This window comes from Stegodyphus dumicola, chromosome 4 (assembly GCF_044657685.1).
Source record: "Stegodyphus dumicola isolate Sdum_Otavi_A_Nest chromosome 4, ASM4465768v1".
NCBI lineage: Eukaryota > Metazoa > Arthropoda > Arachnida > Araneae > Eresidae > Stegodyphus > Stegodyphus dumicola.
Window position 1 is genome coordinate 17,879,076 of NC_140771.1, and position 20,261 is coordinate 17,899,336.

Genomic DNA, 20,261 nt, shown 5'->3' on the forward strand with positions numbered 1-20,261 from the left:
AGGCTAACAAAAGAAAGAGAAATTTAGCATAAGTCATATCAAAATTAAGCATAATATTAATGTGAAACTGATATGCATTGAATAAACATGTTTAGATATACCAAGTAAGGTTCAGTGTTTGAAAAGCTAAAACAATTCAAAATCTAAAAATTTAATTTTTAATTAAATTAAATTTAAATATGTTTCTTACATTTATGAATATTTAATGCATAGTAAAACTGAAGATTAATTCTAGTTTGCCCAAAATTTTATTTCACTATATGATTTTTTCTAATTAAAGACTGGATAAGATTATAACATAATAAAAAATATGATTTTGTTGTATAAATTGGAAATAAAGAATATTCAATTTTAGTATATAAATTGCATATTAATATCGAGATTTCTAAACCTTGTATAATCTGTTCCCGTTTAATTTACTAGAGGGAAATAGAAGTTTTAATACTTACTGATTTAGGAAAGATATAATTGACTACACTTTTCAAGAAATAGAATATATTTTAATTTACAAATAGTAAAATATATTTTACAAAAACGAAAAAAAAATGAGAAAGACTTGCTTATGTAAATACCCAAGAAATATTGGTCAAAAACATCAGTATCAAATACATTTAAAAATCAGTCCTCTTTCACTGTCTGTCTTGATAATTCTTTCCTCAAACTTAAAATCAAAATCAGTGGCACAATGAGTAGAATTCCACCAATGCAGTATGACACTGTAGGAGTCAAACTCCAATATGCTAAAGACATTATAATTCATATAATTACATATTACATTTATAATGCACAATAAATTTCATGAAGATTTTAAATGACAAAAAAGGGAAACAAATATTAAATTAAAAATCACACAGAAAAACAATAACATAATATTATGCAACACTAAATAAAATACGTAAACAATTGTAAATCTGAAAACATCAGATTATAATATACATTTGGAGAAAGCATTTGCCATTAAAAATTTAAATTAATGATTCAAAAATCAAAAAATTTAAATGATTATAAAAATTTAACAAACAATTAATTCAGTACTAGTTATGTAATTTATGGCAATAAAAACATTTTTTATTAATTACAGCAAAGCTGCAGATGTTTACAAAAATTATCAGTTGGACATATAAATTAAAGGTATTTTCATTTACCTCAATTAGATATATTATTTTTAAAAAGTAAGACTCCAAATATCAGATGTATTTAATGCTTCTAGGCCTCTCAGTTTGTGAATCAATAGCAGTTTGATTAAATTTGAAAATTAAATTTAAAATTTTATTATTTATTAAAAAACTTTTAAAGTCAATGCTTTGTGATCTGTCTATGCACAAACATGAAGGGAATATAAATTAAAAGTTTTATGTTTCTTGCAGAATCAGTATTCATCATTAGTTAAAATAAAGCTGCAAATCTTCTGAATATATTATGAATTAAATATATTTTATTATACATCAATTAGATATATTATCGAGAAAACAAATACAAAATTAGTTTATGAAGAGGTAACTTTGTTGCTTTGAAATCTTATAATTCTGAAAAATGAGTACAGCACATAAAAACCTGAAGATAAATAAAAAAAAAACAATTAAATATTTGAAATGCAATGCTGATTCTATGCAATCATTACATTGAATGTGTTTTAAATGTTTATACTGCTCATGCAGACAAGCTGACCTTCCGAACTCAAAAATCAGGAAACTTTTTTTAAGAAATGACAAGAATTATTCACTGGCAAAAGTTAGTTTTAACAGTAAAAATATACCAAAAAAAAAAAGGAATTCCTTTTTTAACTAACAAGAAATAAATGCTATTTAATTATCTTAAAGAGTTTAAATGCAGTTATAAGTTTTAAATGCAGTTAGTACAAAAATGCTCATATACTAAAAACTATTCAATGCATGCAACTAAGAGAGTAGAAAAAAAGCTTTTAGATCAGGATAAAAATTAATTTTATTTATGTCACATATTACTGCTCTAGAGTGTGTAAGTGATTATTATGTAATTTTCCAATTTACATATTTTAACACAATTAGCAAATTAAGATTTATTTTTTATACCCATTTCTTTAACTACAGCCATTTCTGTTCTTGCATGTGAAAATTTCTTGAAGATATTTCCATTTGTAAACATTTTTCTATATATAACTCAACACTCATGATCACAGACATCCAGCGACAGATTGTGCTCCCATAAACAAAGCAGTAAATAAATAAATTAATAAAATTAATTGATTAATTAAAATAATTGTTAAGCATTAAACAAACTTTTTGGTCCTTTCTTTTCTTTTTAATTATTATTTCCTATTATTTGGTCCTTTTTGGTCTAATACAATTTTTACTGCCCTTGTGATTTTGGGGTACACGTACTTTTATTCCATCCACCCTTCCACCATGTGAGATTTGAAAACTGAAAAACTGAACAGCTCACATTGTAAACATATATTTCCTTGATGAAATAATACAAGTAAAGTCACCTGTACGCATTTTTCTGAAAACTAGATGAGCACTTTACTTTTTCCATAGATATAATTAAAATAAAAGACCAAGCATTCAACAAAGCATATGAAATTCCCATCACATAGCAACTCCAGAAATGTACAGAGCTGTTTTGTTCTTACTTTGCACCTCAGATGGCTTGCAGCTGGACTTCATGCCTGCTGTAGAACTGAATTATGACATTTTCAGGCACATCTACTTTCACACACATAGCAGTACCATTAGACAAAACTTTTTCTTGTTTTAAATATGGGTAATCGAAAGAAAAAGTAAATGGTTTTATACACTGGCAATAGAATATTGAGGTGAAAATAGTGAAATATTAAACTGATCCAATAAAAATTTGGGCAAATATTTAGAAATAAGAAAAAGTTGGGATAAATATGTTGTAATTCAGGAGGCAGAAATGCGATCAAAAATTAAGAGTCTTCCACCTGAATTGTAAGAGATGGCAAGTGTGCTCATATAAACTGCTTTAAAATATTATTTACTAGGGCTTGATGATAAAAGTTGATTTAATTTTACTTAATTAAAAATTTAAAAACTTAATAAAGCAATGCATACAAAAATAGAAGTGCAGGATGTATTTAGAAAAATAAATTAAAGTACACTGATATATGATAATGCATATTTTATTTATTTTGAAAGAAATACTTGATTTTTCTGTAAGAGAAATAATAGTCTTCAGAGAAAAAAATTCAGTGACAAGAAAATCATTCCGATTTTTATTAAGACCTTTTCATATACAGTACGAAGTCAAAATCCAGAATGATTAAAATCTAAACCTCCACACTACAATCAACAATTTTTTAAAGAAATTTTATATGGTTTATGAATGTGCATTTGATATTTTTTCATAATAAAATATGTTGAGAGTCCTGATTCTTAATTTCACTTCGGTGCTAAATAAAATACCTCCATACTGAAGAAAATAATCATTTATTAGCGTAAATATGTATGATAAATAATTTGGTTCTCATCTTTTTGCTTGGCATACATCTCGAATTAAAACAATCTCCATCAAAATATGATTGTTTTTACACCTACTGAATAATTTATATCCCAGCAGCCAACCTGGTGCATTATTATTTCCTCCTTTCATCCTTGCATAGCTATAAAAACACAGTAACTTTAGAAATGATCCATCCAGCAATAGATATTTTTTTTTTCTTCTTTAATATTAGTAATTGAATACCAAGCAGTTTGGTAACCTTTTTTGTTGACATTACGCTTGCCAGTGATTACAGATTCCAGCTAATTGCACTCGAAGATTTGAATGTGCACATGAAAAACATTTAGGGACAGCAAACGTTTTTTTAATTTAAAGAGATATTTGGCAACAGAATTTCGGTCCTGCAGAGACTGCACAGGGACACAAAACGTCTTAAGTATACGTGGAGATTTATTTATTCGGCACTCAGATAAGCTTCACACGTGTTGGAAATAGGTGTAAGTATAATAAATAAGCAAAGTAATAAAATTCAGGCTTAACTTTGTCAATGAACGATAGAAGAGAGGCAAAATTTAGCAAAAAAAAAACATATTTTTAGCCACCAATCTGATGATATATTGCCAGTAATGTATAACAGAAGCTAGCTAAGATTTGTAATGATAAATATGAGGGTTTTGGATGCTGCTAAATAAAAGCAGAATTTTCCAATAAATGTAATTTGTTAAGAAGTGACAATAAATGATGATGTAACCAAAGTTTTTCTTGCGAAGACAAACCCCCAATCATCAGTCAACTAACGGACAGAAAAATCTGTAATATGCATCTAAATCCAGAGAAGCTGTTAAGAACAAAAAAAAAAATTCAATTGACAATTAAGAGGGAATTCTCAACACAACAATTACAGGATTTAAACAATAAAGTTTTGTAACTGAACATAAAATTATGTCTATCTATCTGTAGAATTAAAGAGAAAGTATTAACATAAAAAAATGAAGCAACTTAAACAACTTACATGATGTTCATATTTTGAACATTTCTTTCAATAAGAAAAACAGCTGTGAAGCAAATAAATAAACACTCAAATTTTTTTCGTAAATTTTGATTCTCTTAGATCATAAATGCATGATTATTTCATAAACCACTATTTCATATTTTTAATTTTATAATTTCTGTATGCCATCTTACTAGATTTAAACTGATGATCCAAAAAAACCCAAATCTAGAACCGCCGAAGTCCCTATGATCCCGGATCTCAGACTTTGAACTTTATGAGGATATGTACACACACAATAATAATGCTAAAACTCCATTACATTGCTAATATTTAAATAACTTTCTACACAGAATAAATATCATAATTTTTTATCCAAAATTAATGCTTTATGAGAAAAATAATTGTTAGATCTAATTAAAAAAAAGGCTGATACTTACCAATGGCCGAAACAACTGGCCCAAAAGCTCTTGCTAATGACCCAAGAGATCTAAAAATTCCAAGTACTGTGCCTTTCTGTCTAGAAGATCCAAACTTGGAGGCAATAGTTGTTAAGCAGGGAACGACAGTTGCCGATGCTGAAAATAAAATGTGTTAAAGAAGGAAAATATTTATACATGATTATAATGCAGAAAGAACTCGAACGTTAAAAAATCAGATTGATATGAAGGCTCTAGAAATGATAGCAATCTCAAATTTTAACAATAAATGCTTTATGACAAATAAAACAGGATGATTTATGACAGACTGTTTGTTTCAAAACAAACAACTGAAAAAGGGAAGCCCGCTGCTTCTGTTTATGCAGCATACAAAATCAAGATTAACTGGGTACAAAAATTTCAGACACCTGAGAGATCAGAGAGGCTTAAAACCAGATGCGGAATATTATCACTTGGTATAGCAGAAATAGTTACTTTTAACAACAATCGAGAGTAGACTATAAATTTCACACTTTTTACTATTTCCTTCAATAATATTCCCAACCGCTTCTGTTACACTGTGCAACTTTTTAAAGGCAAGTAAGTGATTATCCATTTCATTTCCAGTAAAGTGACTATAAAATGACCTTACAGTATGAGATCGATTTAGCAAAGTATATTGGCAATACTTAATCTCTAGTACTAATACGTAATTTGATTTTTTAATGTAATAAAAATATTTGGAAATTTGTGTTATTTGTTTCTTACCTTACGAAGTGCCACAAATTTGCTTTAGTTAATTAAATAAAATTATGTTAATACAACTACTGAAATGTTTTAAGTAAATTCTATTGTTTTCAACTTAATGATTATCATTTACTTAATTAAAACATAGCAGAATTTGAAAATGCTTTCTTTCATTATTATATCTGGAGTACAAATTATTTTGCACCTAATATGAAAAGCATTACCTATGACATTTTATCAAAAATAGAAATCATTGTAATTATGAAATTTATTAATTTTTCAAGTAGTATATCGAATTTATATTTACTTAGAATAAAGCTAAATTTCATGTATGTTTAATTTCAAAAATTAATTTACACATAGATTCACTCAAATACAGTTTAATGTGCAAGAGTTATATTGCTAGCTCAGAAATAAATACACACAGTTTCATAAGCTATTATTTCAACTCAACTGTCTACAATTCAGTCCTTTAAATCTATTATGATTTACAAGGAGATACACTTGAAACTAGCTAAATAAGGCATCTGCGGTGCAGAAGATTAGAAAATACAGCCTGCACCAACTTCCAATTAGCTGAAATTCATTTTATCCATAACTGTTTTTCTGATTCTTTGAATGAAAATCCTCCAATATGGAGATTTTTTCTTCGTTATTATATACAGTATATTATTTATAATTATACAAAATACACACACAAAATAAGTTGCTTAAGTTTTCTATTTTATAGAAGATGATTCTCACGGAAAAGTATTTAAATGCTTACCAAATGCATAAAGTGCTAGGCCAAGATACAGTACTTCTATGCTTTTTGACATACCAATAAGTACAAAAGCTGGAATGATCAGAAATGCACCCTAAAGGCAGAAAAAAGTGCAGGAACTTTTTATTCAATAAAACAAACTTCAAGCACTCATAGCAGTATTAGTTATTTATAAATACTCTTTGGGGAAATTTTTTTTCTTCTCATTTTCAGAGACTTTTAACAAAGGAAACCAAATTTTAAAGAAATACTTCATACATTATTTAATCGATTTAGTCAAGACAAAAAAGAAAAGGAAAAAATACAGAAAATGTAAAAATAATAATAATAATAAGTTAACTGAATTGTAAATTTTGTCAAATCAATACATTTCTGGTAAAACCAAATAAAACAAATTAGCAACATTTTAATCCATATAAAATATAAAACTAAAATTTAAAAAAATATATAAATGATCACTGTTTAAAAATCAGGTTTAAAATTAAAAATACTCACTACTGCTGCTGATCCAATTTCCTTTCCTGCTGGTATCCTTCGTACATACCCACCTGAATAAAAAAGAAAAATAATATTCTTACTAATATGTCTTATTTATTTACTTTTCAGTTAGTTAATTTATTCAATAATTAAATGAAAATTATAAATGCTCCCAACTTACCTTGAATAACTATCATTATCAAACCACTAAATAAGTACATTTTGCCTTGTTGCATACTTTAAAAAGGGAAAAAATCATAAATCACTTCAAAAATTATACAGACATACAAAAGACAAATACACACAAACTTGTGCTTTTACAATTATTAAAGTGAAAAATCTACTTCTATTAAAAATATCAACTGCAAAAATCAATCAGATAGCCTTTAATACTAACACAAAAATTTGAAAAATAAATTAAAAAATAAATATATAAAAAGAATTGATTAAAAATTAAATGATACAAAAAAGAAATGCAATAAAATGCGTGATTTTTCAAGAAAAGACAAATAAATCAATAAAAATTTTCAGCCCTTATCAAACATAAAAATTCCCAATAACCTGATGATAAAATAAGTATGATGCACATAAAATGAAATCACCATTATTATCAGTGGCATAACAAACTCTCAGAATTTTTAAAAAATGAAGTAAAATAATAACAATACTGTTCCATGCTTTAAAAGTGATGTGAGTACCTTTTCATAATTTTCTTAACTCATTTAATACCATAGATAATGCAACTTAGTGTCAAATTTCCTAGGCATTTTCTGTCGAATCAGCAATCATAATATTATATAAATAGTTCCCAAATGGAAAACTATAGCACATACATATATTAGTAAGTGTCTGTATAGGCAAAAGATTATAAAAAGATTAAAAATAGCATAATCAAAAGTGAACACTGGCATCACTGTGAAAAGTTTAATAGACTCAAATCACTCAAGGAATAAATCGGAAAACTGGCTTTCCAAAAGAGTATTAAAACTGCCAAATAAAAATGTCAGCCTTCAAAATGAAGATCACTCGTGTACTGTTGGCACAAGACAATAGAAGCCCTAATAAATGTTAGTGAATGCAAAGCATGGCATACATATATAGCTACTAAGCTACACCAGAAGTTGATGTCCTACTTATATGCCACTGCTAATTATGCATTATCAAATATAGTACCTTGCTTGGTACCAAGAACCTCGAAAACAATTTTTACAGGGTAGCATCATGTTGTGAAGTCATATAAGCTGCCCAGCTAGTATAGAGGTTAGCGATGCATACTGTCATACTGAAGGGCCCAGGAATACCGGTGAAGGCAAAGATGTTTAAAGGCCTATAATGTTGGTGCAGCAAAGGGGCACTCAAAATAAACAGTGAGCCAAAAGTCCTCTTAAATTTAACTTAATAAGTGAATTATAATATTAATTAATAAGTTTTTTAATGAATGAATTTGCTTAAATATTAATCTGAAAAAATAAATGATAAGTATTCTGCATCAAAACATAGTTTTGCTAGTTTCTGGCAATATTTGTAAATTTCACACTGTTCACTCCAACAATGGTATTCTTAAATCTGAATAATACACAATTAGTGATATGCAGATTAAATATATCTCTAAAAATCAAAATATAAAGCATTCTGCTAAAAAAGCATTTTAAAACCTCTCGATATGAAATTAAAAGAAAAAAATATAATTTACCTTGTAAACATAAATCGCATGTGCGTTAAAAAGCTTAAGGAATATTCCAATCCAGAATATATAAACAAGAATAGAAAATAAATTAACCCAATTTTCTGTAAAGCTCTCTTTTCTGTAAGAAAATACATATCTATAAATCAGATATTCAATAATTTTAATATACAAAATAACACCTTATAAAAAAACAAAAATTCTGGCATTGAAAATGCTCTTTAAATAGTACTACCTTGATTATGTTTCTGCAATCAGCCCTTACAAGACTAAAAAATTATCAGGCACTTTACAGACATTTTACGGCAACTATACATATATCTACAGATATTACACACATTTTATTGGAAGTAAAATGAATCAATATTTCTAAGATAAAAAAAGGCATAGTTTTTCATGTAAATGTCAGTGTCTTCTTTAACTTACTGTCAAAGTGTCTTTTAAGGTCTCACTTGTTTAAAGAAGAAATTTAAGTATTGATTGGACTGCATGGAAAAGGAAGAAAACTACTGCATGTCCTTACAGAAACCATCTTGGAAGAAAATAACATCAAGATTCAAGAAAACTACAGAAATACTCAGGTGCATCCCGAAGCTTTGAAAGATACATTTGAACTTTACTGTTTGTCACCCTAAGAGAAAGTACTTGAGAGATTTTGAATGGGTACTAAAGGCATTTAGAACAGGCAAAACCTACTCAGCCTAACCATAAATGAGATCCTCATAGATTTGCCATCTCACAGAAAACTAAAAATCCTGTTTTGAAACCGGAGTCTACCAAGGTTTTTCGTTGCCAACAACTTCAATAAGAAAGCAATATTAATGCAGCTGTCTTTCTCAACTGCATATTTCGGTAAAAGAGCATTCTTACCTATACAAGTATAAAAAATAAAAATAATAATAAAAATAAATTTTTAAATATAATTAACCTTTCATGTACATTGCACAGCTGTTTAGATATTCACTTATTATATACACCTTTTCCATACCTCTATAATACTATTCTTAAACATCATTAACTTGTAAAATAAACCACATCATTAACTTGTAAAACAAAAAAGACCTCCACTAGAAAAATCGATTCTGAAAAATACTTCATGAGACAAGAAGTTTGGAAACCGCTGGTTTAAGAATAGCAATATACATCCTAAACTTACTCCTAAAACAGCAATGTCTGTAAAAATGTTTGGATAATAGAAATAAAATCCAAATAAGAGGGAGAAAAACTTTTTAATGAACATGAAAAAAGTATTAATTGTTTATACGGCTAGTTAAGCCTTTCCGGCACGCTACCTATTAAAGTTGGAGTTTTGATTTAAAAAAAAAGGTAGGCATTCTAATTAGGCCTACAGGAGTACACAAGTAAAATTTTGTGAAGATAGAACTTATCTTTTAATTCTCCAGGTGTGCCCAGAGTGGGCACACTGATTGAATAGATTTTCGAAAAGAGTGCTGATATGAGCATTGTTGTCAATGAACTGACCAATGAGATGCGAAGAAACAAAGAATACAGACTCTCAGTTGTCCTAGATTATCGGTGAGCCCGGTCTGGGCACACCTAGAGTTTGTTGTTTGATTTTAAGCAAGATTTCAAGGTAAAAATTTTAAACTAATATATAATAAGGAGATTAGCATACAGCCAAGAAAATAACAGAGAAATTTCTCTTCAAACAATTCCTTTTACACCCTAAAAAGAATCTGGAAGATTTCTTTGAAAAATGAGGGTCTTAAAAAACTAAACGTGGCTAAAATATATGGACCGGTTTGTGTTGAGCTGCCCTCTACTATAAATAAAGAAGGTTCAGAGTAACCTATAGTAACCTATAAATCCTTTTTCATTCAATTTTTCTGTGCCCACAGAAGGAAATTTTTAGATGTGTCCAGACCAGACACACTGTGCCGCAAAGTGTTAAGAGTGAACAACTGAGAAAACAACAATGTACACCATATATTTTAATATCATGTGACAGAGATTCAAAAAGTAAACTAAATCAATTGTCCTCACCTACCACAACTGTACAAAAGGAATATATGCAGAGAATAAAGCTTATATCCACACCTTCCTTCAAAAATAATTTCATTGAATAATAGTAAGAGCTCATTATATCCCAATGGCCAGTGGCATGTTACCAGCAGACTTACACTAAGCTTGAAATGTGAGAAACAGGACAATTTATGAATGCAAAATATTTTAACTCTACCAAGTTTGATCCTTAAACTATGAAGATAGAGCTATCATCAAAACACTAGAAATCTAAACAAGCCTGAGCAGATTTGATTGGTACTGATTGGCAAGAACTGCCATCAGTGTCGACTAATTAAAGACACTGTACAGCATGTTCTGATTTGAAACAATTGCAGAGGGACAATTTCAGAATTTGCCTGTGACAGTACTATGACAATGATTATGGTACTATTTGCCTATGAACAAGTACAAACGGCAGTCTTACGTTGGCTCAAAGAACATCAGGTTTCTGTCAGTAAGAAAATTAAAGATAAATTGATTATTTACACAAGAGTTTACAAAGATTATAAATGCACCCTTGTCATACCGTATTTCAATATGCCACTCATTAAAACTCTCTTGGTCTACAATAATCAAGTTCAACTTTCTTAATTTCCCATATATATTAATTACAAACATTTCATAATATTAAGACACAATAACACGCCGAATAAATACTAATTCAGAAGTCAAACAACAAAAATCAGCGTTATATTTACAAAATTAACACTGATTTTTGAAAAATAACGCTGATTTTTGTTGTTTGACTTCTGAATTAGTATTTCATAATATGTCAGACCCAAGATATCAGTAATGCTAATATAAAAATCAAGTTTGCAAAATGAAATAAGAAAAATATGAAAAAATCATTGGTAATTATTTGAATTTAAAACATCTAATATATACACTACCATATCTACGCAAAACTCATACTTAAAAATATTATTATTATGCAACTGTAATTTGAACTTGAATGAGATTATATGCATTTATAATGAGTTTTCTAATAAGTAACTTGCTTTAGATTTAACTGCACTGCCTTTAATATTTTGTAGGAACATTCTACAAAACTTTATATTTGTAAACTGCAATATTTGTCCATTTCCTGCTTGTAAACTTATCACAATAATCATGAAGATTTAAAAGTTATTAAAAAAGCTTCCAAATGTGAAGAAGTTTAACATACATCCTAAACTTACTCCTTACATAAGTATAAAAAAAAATCATTGTAATATCAAGTCACTGATATAATTTATTTGGGTGAAATAGCTGAAAATGTGAAAGAAACTAATATGCTGTGTTGATACATTTCATGTTTTAAATTTAAAATACCAGGTACAGTCCAACCGAACAGCCAATTGATCTGCATTAACCAAATAATCTAAAGGTCACAGGAAGTTTTCTTTCATGCAACATATTTCAGCAATTTTAAATTATGAATTTTATCATGTACACAGCACTTTAGCTGCCCAACTGGTATAGTGGTTAGCGTCCCTGACTGCTGTGCCGAAAGGCTCAGGTTCGAATCCCGGAGAAGGCATGAATATCTGTAAATGTATAGTGCCAGTGCGGCATGACAGCAGTCTAAATATGCGGTGAGCCGAAAGTCCTCTCGTGTGGTTTGGTGGAAGAGGAGAGGGGTGGGAGACCCTTAGACCCATCCGCCAGGGGTGCTCTCTGTCAAAATTGAGGGCGGAACTGAGCAAAATCCCACTGTCACCTCTGAGGTGCTCAAGGCTGTTGCCAACAGCAGGCGTAATCTAGCGCGCCTTGCCACGAGGAATTCCATGGGCTTGAGCTGACTACACCAGACAAGTGAGCATAAGCAACAACAACAGAGTACTTTAATTTTTTAATATTATTTTAGACATTACTTATTAAAATATTATTTATAAAACTGCTTTAATTTCTATCTCTTTATCCCAGCATAAAATTTCAACAATAGCACATTTCTGTCTAGTTCAAGGCAAAATGTTTGTAAATTCCCCAAAGCAAAGCTTTTGGAGAAATTCTAGATTCTTCAGTGCATTGTAACCTTATCTGCTAACCTTTCACTTGGGCTCAGCATTTGGTATAAAACAAGAAGGAATTATGCTTTAAAGAAATTTGCCATGACAAACAATTTTTGCTATAGTTTAGAGACAATGGTCCAATGTTCAAACAAAAAATTATTCAATTCACTTCATTAGAATAGAAATAAATGGTTAAGAATTAATTATCTTTATACATTTTATATTCATGAAATAGAATTTATACTCTGCAGTAAATGAATGTAAAATTTTCTTTTATGGATGTACTAACTTGTTTGGTTACCAAAGGTTCTACTCTTGCCTAAGCTGTCTGTTCACATGTTACTGAACACCTGTTTAAAATTTAAATAACCATAAATTCCAACTTATGATCATTAAATTTTAATTATTTATGATTATTTATCTTTATAAATAAATCATAAGTTTTCTAAATATTGAATAAGAAAATCCAAAAATACTGTCTCTCACATATAAAATTATTCATCCTTTTGGTCACAGTAATCTATACAATTAAACAGCATAAATATCTGAAGGACAATGACATATTTCACATTTAGTGCAATAAAACCACTACAAGTATGTACAACTTGTGATAATGTCATATATATGCAGTCCATCTGAAACTATTTTTCCAATGGATAAAATATATTCACAGTATTGCTGCCTCTAATTTTTTAACACTTCATATATAATTCACACTTCAGAAAATGTACAAGTAAAATTTTAAAAATTTATATTCGAGAAATCATATGAAGAATGGCTATATTCATCACATAAAAGAAATAATAGAGATAATTATTACAAACCTTCTGGCTGAATATCTATCACAGGACTAAATGAAAACAATGATGGAGGATTAATAAATTGATATGCCTCTGCAAGACCTTGCCCAATAGAGGAGGCCTGTAAAATAGACAAAAATATAGCATTCAAAATATTCATAAAATTTTAATTAGAATTTTGGGATAGTTCAGATGACATCAAAATCCAAACATTTCAACAGAATGATGATAATATGTGAAATTACATGTAAATAACAACTATTACAAATAGTTTCTGAACAAGCATGTAATTACTGGTTCTTTGGAGAAGGGGAATATCAGTACTTAGAAAATACTGAAAGATCATGAAGTCCTCTTTTCTGGTTTATTTATTTTTAGGGGATAGCTTTTTTAGTTTTTCAAAAAGGCTTTATTAAAAGAATTATATAAATAAACCAAGTAAAAACAAAGCTGAGTATAAGTATGTTAATAATATTTAAATTTTAAAATTATATTACAAACATAGCCATGCTAGTTATCAAAATGTATTTAATATGTGGAAAAAATTCTTACTCATTATGGAACTACTTCAGCAAAAACTGAGTTACTTGAGTTACTAATATTACAAATAGCAAACATCCGAAAAATAGTTAACATAAATTAATGATTTTAATGACTCCACAAAAACATAAAATTTGAAATGAAGGGGATTTTATAATAAAGGCTTAATATAAGCTTTAGTAAGCTCATAATAAATGCAAGGCATCTATAAAGTATACATGAAGAATTAATGATCTCATACATTAAAATGATGTTTATGAAAGATATATATATTTACATTAATATTTCTATACATCAGTATAGTAAAATTGAAAATATCATTGCATACATATATAGTAAACCTGAGACACAACAAAAAATATTGAGGAAGTTCTTATTTATCAAAATTATGATACCCTGTTTTTCCACAGATTACAAATATATAACTTTTAAATCTCATAATCATAATTACCTCTCTCATAAAATTTGTAACTAAAATACATATATATGTATAAAATAAGTAGTTGTTGAAGTTGTGGTGGCCAATTTAACATATTGTTACATATATATGGGTTCATAATAGATTGAATGCACACAGGTCAGATGATAAGTTAATACAATTTATTTTTATCTAATGAAACACTTCAAAGTTCTGGAATTTTTCACAGATATACTCATACAGATGCTCACAGTACCACAGAGTACAATCAGTAGTTACACTTCAAATTACTAAGAACATTAAACACAACACAATGTAAAGCGCACTAAAGAGAAAGCTAATCTGGAGATATCGCAGTTCATGCTGAACTAACAATTCACAATTTTTTTATACTCATGTATTAATGCAACCACCTTTGCATAGCATGGCAAATTTTACGGAAGAAGAATAATGTCTTATAAATTAAATAAGAATTTATTACATACAAATATATTTTACATTTTAAGTAAGTATTTATCCTAAAAGCAATTCATAAACTTACTTACGAAAGGAATTTTGTTTCTTTCATTCTGGTGGATTTCGTAGCAATTGCTTTAAGAAGAGATTCAAAACAATTGTTTAGCGACTTTATGGCAAAATACTGTATTATGGTAGAAATTCAATCATAGTTTCTTCCAATCTCACACGCATGTTTTTAAAATTGTGTTTAAGCCAAAAAATATCATGATTTATCCATAAAAACCATCGAAATTTAGAATAAAAAAAATCACATGAAAATTGAATCGTCATGCATTATGGTTGCCTAAAAAATGTTGTGTGTCTATTTGCCAGTTTGGTGCATTCTGAAACCTGGCAGTTTTGCTAAGGTGGTTATGAAAATTTGTAAGTACCATTTTTTTTTTCTTTATTCTTGAGAACAACATTCTGAGCTATAATTACATAGTGCCATGGAAGCAATCTGTGCACCTGATCTTGAAGAACTACATTGGTGCTTTTGCATTTTTAAACACATTTGAAAAAACAAACAGAAACAATCAGCATCATGTTGGCAGCAGAATAATGATAGTGAAATATGTTCAACATGAAAGTTTGATTCAAAATGATTTGTTTTCAGTTACACTTCATACCTAATGGCTAATTTCAAATTTGGACTGCCAAATTAGGTACGTATCGGCATCATTAGTTATCTAAGAATCATGCAAAAATGATTAATTTGGAAATGATGCAGTTTAGAGTGGTTTATAAACAGTTACTGTTACAACTAAAAGGAGAAATAACCTAAAATGCAGAGCCAAAAAACTACTGCAAATTACAGCTAAAATTTTGATTTAATTTTTTTTATCTTATATATTTATGTGTGTGCATATATATATAAATATGTAAGATAAAAATGTATGAATCCGAATTATAATATAACTATAAACATTAATTCTTCCTCTCTATTCTAAAATCGTAATAACTTCTCTGCATTGCGTCATTCAAATTAATCATGCGATCTTACGTAACCGTTAATACCAGATGCCTCTTGACGACCAATCACCGAATTGCAAACAAAAACTTTTCTCTTCGCGTGCTTCCATCTTGCATAACTATGCACTTCAGCTTTTGCTCTCTACTGTGCTAAGATGTAATTTCGCTGGCTTGCTTTCTATCCCAATAATATCAAAAATGTAAATCTTCTGTGGAAAGGCACAACTAGATTTTATGATTTTATGACAAAATTTTATGATTTATTGATTTATTTATTTATTTATTTTAAACATTTGCTAGTGCTTTAACTCTTTCTCTTTAAAAAGGCTTCTCTGTCGCTACGCCTTTTTCTTTTTGAAGGGGGGAAATATGTAAGATAAAAATGTATGAATCAGAATTATAATATAACTATAAACATTAATTCTTCCTCTCTATTCTAAAATCGTAATAACTTCTCTGCATTGCGTCATTTAAATTAATCATGCGATCTTACGTAACCGTTAATACCAGATGCCTCTTGACGACCAATCACCGAATTGCAAACAAAAACTTTTCTCTTCGCGTGCTTCCATCTTGCATAACTACGCACTTCAGCTTTTGCTCTCTACTGTGCTAAGATGTAATTTCGCTGACTTGCTTTCTATCCCAACAATATCAAAAATGTAAATCTTCTGTGGTAAGGCACAACTAGAGTGCCAAGTGCTTGTGGCCACAAATATCAATTGAAAATAAAAATGGAATTAAAACTGCCAAGCTTTCTAAATACTACGCAATCAAAATTCTTCTTCAATATGGATCTAGGCACGCATCGACACTGTTCCGGCTTTTCCTTGTTTTGCTCTTATTATGACATATATATATATGCGCACATGGTGTGTATACTCAAAGTTTCAACATAGCAACTTCATTCAATACGTCAAGCTTTGAATTTGAAGTAGATCTAATGCACAGAATTTCTAGAAACCCATTATTATAATGCCTATGGAAAGTATAACAAACACTGTAATTATAACATCATTAATAATTCTAAAAATGTTTCCCTTATTTTATTACTTATTTTGTCAGCATTTATAGCCAATATCAATGCACAAATGATTAATTTGGAAATGATGCAGTTTAGAGTGGTTTATAAACAGTTACTGTACAATGAACAATGTTATAAACAGTTACAATGTCAGAACCACAATCTTTGCGGGCTAACCTTTCACATGCTTTCATAACAGATTTAAAATATTTTAGTTTTATTGCACAATTGTCCATCTAGTAAGGTCTAAATATTACACAAGAATAGTGCAATTATATCATATATGCACAAACACTGCAAAATTTTAACATATTACATTTAAATAATTTTAGGATTAATTTAGCTGAAAAATTGCATCTTTATGAAAATTCTACATCTCCCCTCCAATATTCTTAGTTTTCTGACGTTTAAATGCAAAACCTTATAACATGCATAGAAATACACAGATATTCATTTACAATTCAAGTCAACTTACCCTTTTATCCTTTGGAAGAGATTCTTTAAAGCAGAAGATAAGAATTACAATGTCAGTTGCTGCCATAACCAGTGCAAATATTGCAGGTAAAAAGTAGAAATTTTCTGATCTTACAGCTCTTGACGCAAATACTGCACCAATCATAGGTCCAACAATAAATCCAATAGCAAAAGCTATACCAATAAGTGCCTAAAAATACAAAAAATTACTTAAGCATAGCAAAAATTTCAAATTCATTTATATCTTTCAAAGTAGAAAGAAAGGTACCAATTAAAAAAATGACTGACACTGTAGTTAATTAATGAATAACTCTACCTTAGGATACAGCAGTCAAATTAGACATTGTTCATATACTGGCTTCCAAAGATTAAACATTCAATGGTAAAATAAACAAAAATGGAAAAGAAAAGCATTGATTAACAAGCATGCATGAAGGTAGTAAATGTGTTTATGGATTTAAAAAAAAAGTATAACATACAAACGGAAACAATATTTAATTTTCGCAATTTATGGGATGTCACATTTGGATCATTAAGGAATTCATGCAAAAAACTTACATTAATAAGGTATGGGACCACTCCAAACCTTCACATAAACTTAAGTTATGTTTCAATACGGTGGTCAACCACCATAGAGGCTAACAATGGCCATCCAGTAAGCCAGTTTCCAACTACCCAATACTGGCTGGAGGAGGTAAATGAGCAGAAAGAATCAGCCTGAGAGCATCCCAAATCAGTAGGATTAAGGCCAGAGGGATATAGTAGGCAATCCACTCAAGAAATGCCTTCATTCTTCAAGCACTTGTTGATAACACTTGAAGGAACAGCATCCCTAAGATGGAGATAGGAACCAACTGCTTCAGCTTAATGTCTTATTTAACTGGGTGTACAACTTCACCCTGATATCCTGTAACCATCACAGATGTCTTTAAAGATGTGCAATTGAGTGTGATATCCCACTGAAATTCCAGCTGGCACCATGATGTTGTTATATCTGAATGCATGATGTTCTGAGCTTGATGACATGTCCCTCGTTCTCTCCAAACCCTTATATACTTATCATCTGATTTCAGGGCAAATCTGGACATGTCCGTGAATAGCAGATTGCATCAATCTTACAGATTCCAACTAAGATGTTGAAGATACAACTTTACTCTGGATTACATGGTTAGTGGAATACAAACACTTGGTAGTTCAGCACATAGACCCTTCATCTGAAGTCTTCATCACAGAGTACTGGCAGATATTGTCTTACTAAATGAGACTGCAACTATGGATGTAAGAGTCGAGAAGGTTGCTTGGCTACTACAGCAATATACCAATCTTCAGAATGATTTAACTCTTGGCCAACTGAGCATAGGTCTTCGAATTGCTGTTTTAATTTTTTGGAATTGTTTCCACATTCAATAAATTGGTGAATGAAGAATATCACTGAAAAGAGCAAAATCTTTGATTGACTGTGACCGCCACAGCCCACTATCTGCCATTTATATTTTTTCAGCCATAGAAACACGAATACCATAAAAAGTTATCTCACAAAATTTATAAATATCATAAAAAATTATCCTACCAAAGTTATAAACGCTTTATATGAGCATTTAAATTAACCTCCAACCCTTCGAAATGGTGGCATCTTCAATGACTAGCTAATTAGTATATGTTCAGACAGTCACTTGCAACTGGCTTTAACATATAACATTTGCATCCACAGCGATTTTCATCTGCTCAAATTCAACAATGCTCTTAAAAACTTCTGATTTTCAATGTGTGCTTAACTTTTGGAAGCCAGTGTATAAGTGCTCTGCAAAGTATTTATAACTCAGGCCTCTACAGAAGATGCTGATATGATATACATATTGAATGTAGATAAACTTATTTATTAATATTTCTCTGCATCAGAAGAAAACAGTTACTTTTTTAACATGTAATTGACATCCATAATCATATTTAATCATATTTAATACAAGAGATGAAGCTAGATTTCACTTTCTCAGATACATTCTGATGGTGGTTCATGTATTAAATAAAGCACTGATTGATTTACTGACGAACACTATGTAATCTGAAGTAAGAAGTTTATTTTTCAACTTATAATTTAGAAAACTTAACATAAAGTCACCAAATAATTCTGCAAAGTTTCACAGAACCATAAAGGCTTCTCAGCTTTATGCAGATGGACTATATGGTTCTATTTGGAGTTTTCTAAGAATTTTATCCATAACAGGAAGCAATATTTAATTTTCTGCTTGAATTATTTTAATAAGTATAGTGAAAAAAATAATTTACAGTTCATTCAGAATCTCAACAATAACTAATAACAGAGCTAAATTCTGAATACAGCAGTCTGAAGTTCAAATATCTCAATTCTTACCACATGTAATGAAATTTCAATATCCAAGAATGTATAATTAGTTTAAAGCTTCATTACTTTCATGCCTGGATAAGCAATAATTAGTTGATAATTCAAAAACAAAAAAAAAAAATATACAAGAATTAAAATCCTATGAAACGGTTTCTTCATGGTAACATTTTTACTAAACATCATACAAATCACTAAAATTCTCATACTTCCTAACCATCATGAAAAAAAATTAGAGATGAAACTGGAAGAATTCAAATGTTTTAATTAATAACCACAAATGAAGAAAGATCTATGTTTTGATCAAACTGCAAATAATAAATACAATATATGAATAGCAAATAATTACATGCATAACATAATAAGTGATTGGAATTTTATGTTAATGTGGGCATGAGTAATAAATTGTCAAGTATTGTTTCAAACACCACTACTGTCACTGCAATCATTTACTAACAGTTTCCAAGCGGAAACGTTCAGTTCTTCAACCAAGCATGGCATGATGTGCCATCGCCAAAATTAAAATAATCTGCAATTGGGTACATTTATGTCTAATCAAGTGAAAAGGACCATAATTAGGTATGGCAAAATACACAATGGCTATCTGATTTGAGGAAAGACAGATAAACTAGATTTCC

General features: G+C 29.4%; 1 protein-coding gene across 4 annotated transcripts in view; it reads right to left on the reverse strand.

The window, feature by feature from the left end:
- Positions 1-480: 480 nt before the first annotated feature.
- The window catches only part of rtet (major facilitator superfamily domain-containing protein rtet), a 54,317-nt gene continuing 34,536 nt past the window's right edge, over positions 481-20,261 (reverse strand). For 3 of the 4 annotated variants that reach the window (XM_035374230.2, XM_085814600.1, XM_035374231.2), the window contains exons 6-13: positions 17,266-17,454; positions 13,363-13,459; positions 8,532-8,643; positions 7,020-7,075; positions 6,857-6,909; positions 6,365-6,455; positions 4,873-5,010; positions 481-740 (exon numbers count right to left, since the gene is read on the reverse strand). In XM_035374230.2, the coding sequence (XP_035230121.1) occupies positions 619-740; positions 4,873-5,010; positions 6,365-6,455; positions 6,857-6,909; positions 7,020-7,075; positions 8,532-8,643; positions 13,363-13,459; positions 17,266-17,454 (858 nt within the window). In that variant the 3' untranslated portion in view covers positions 481-618. The remainder of the gene's footprint in view (positions 741-4,872; positions 5,011-6,364; positions 6,456-6,856; positions 6,910-7,019; positions 7,076-8,531; positions 8,644-13,362; positions 13,460-17,265; positions 17,455-20,261) is intronic. The other variant, XM_085814601.1, reaches the window with a different exon arrangement.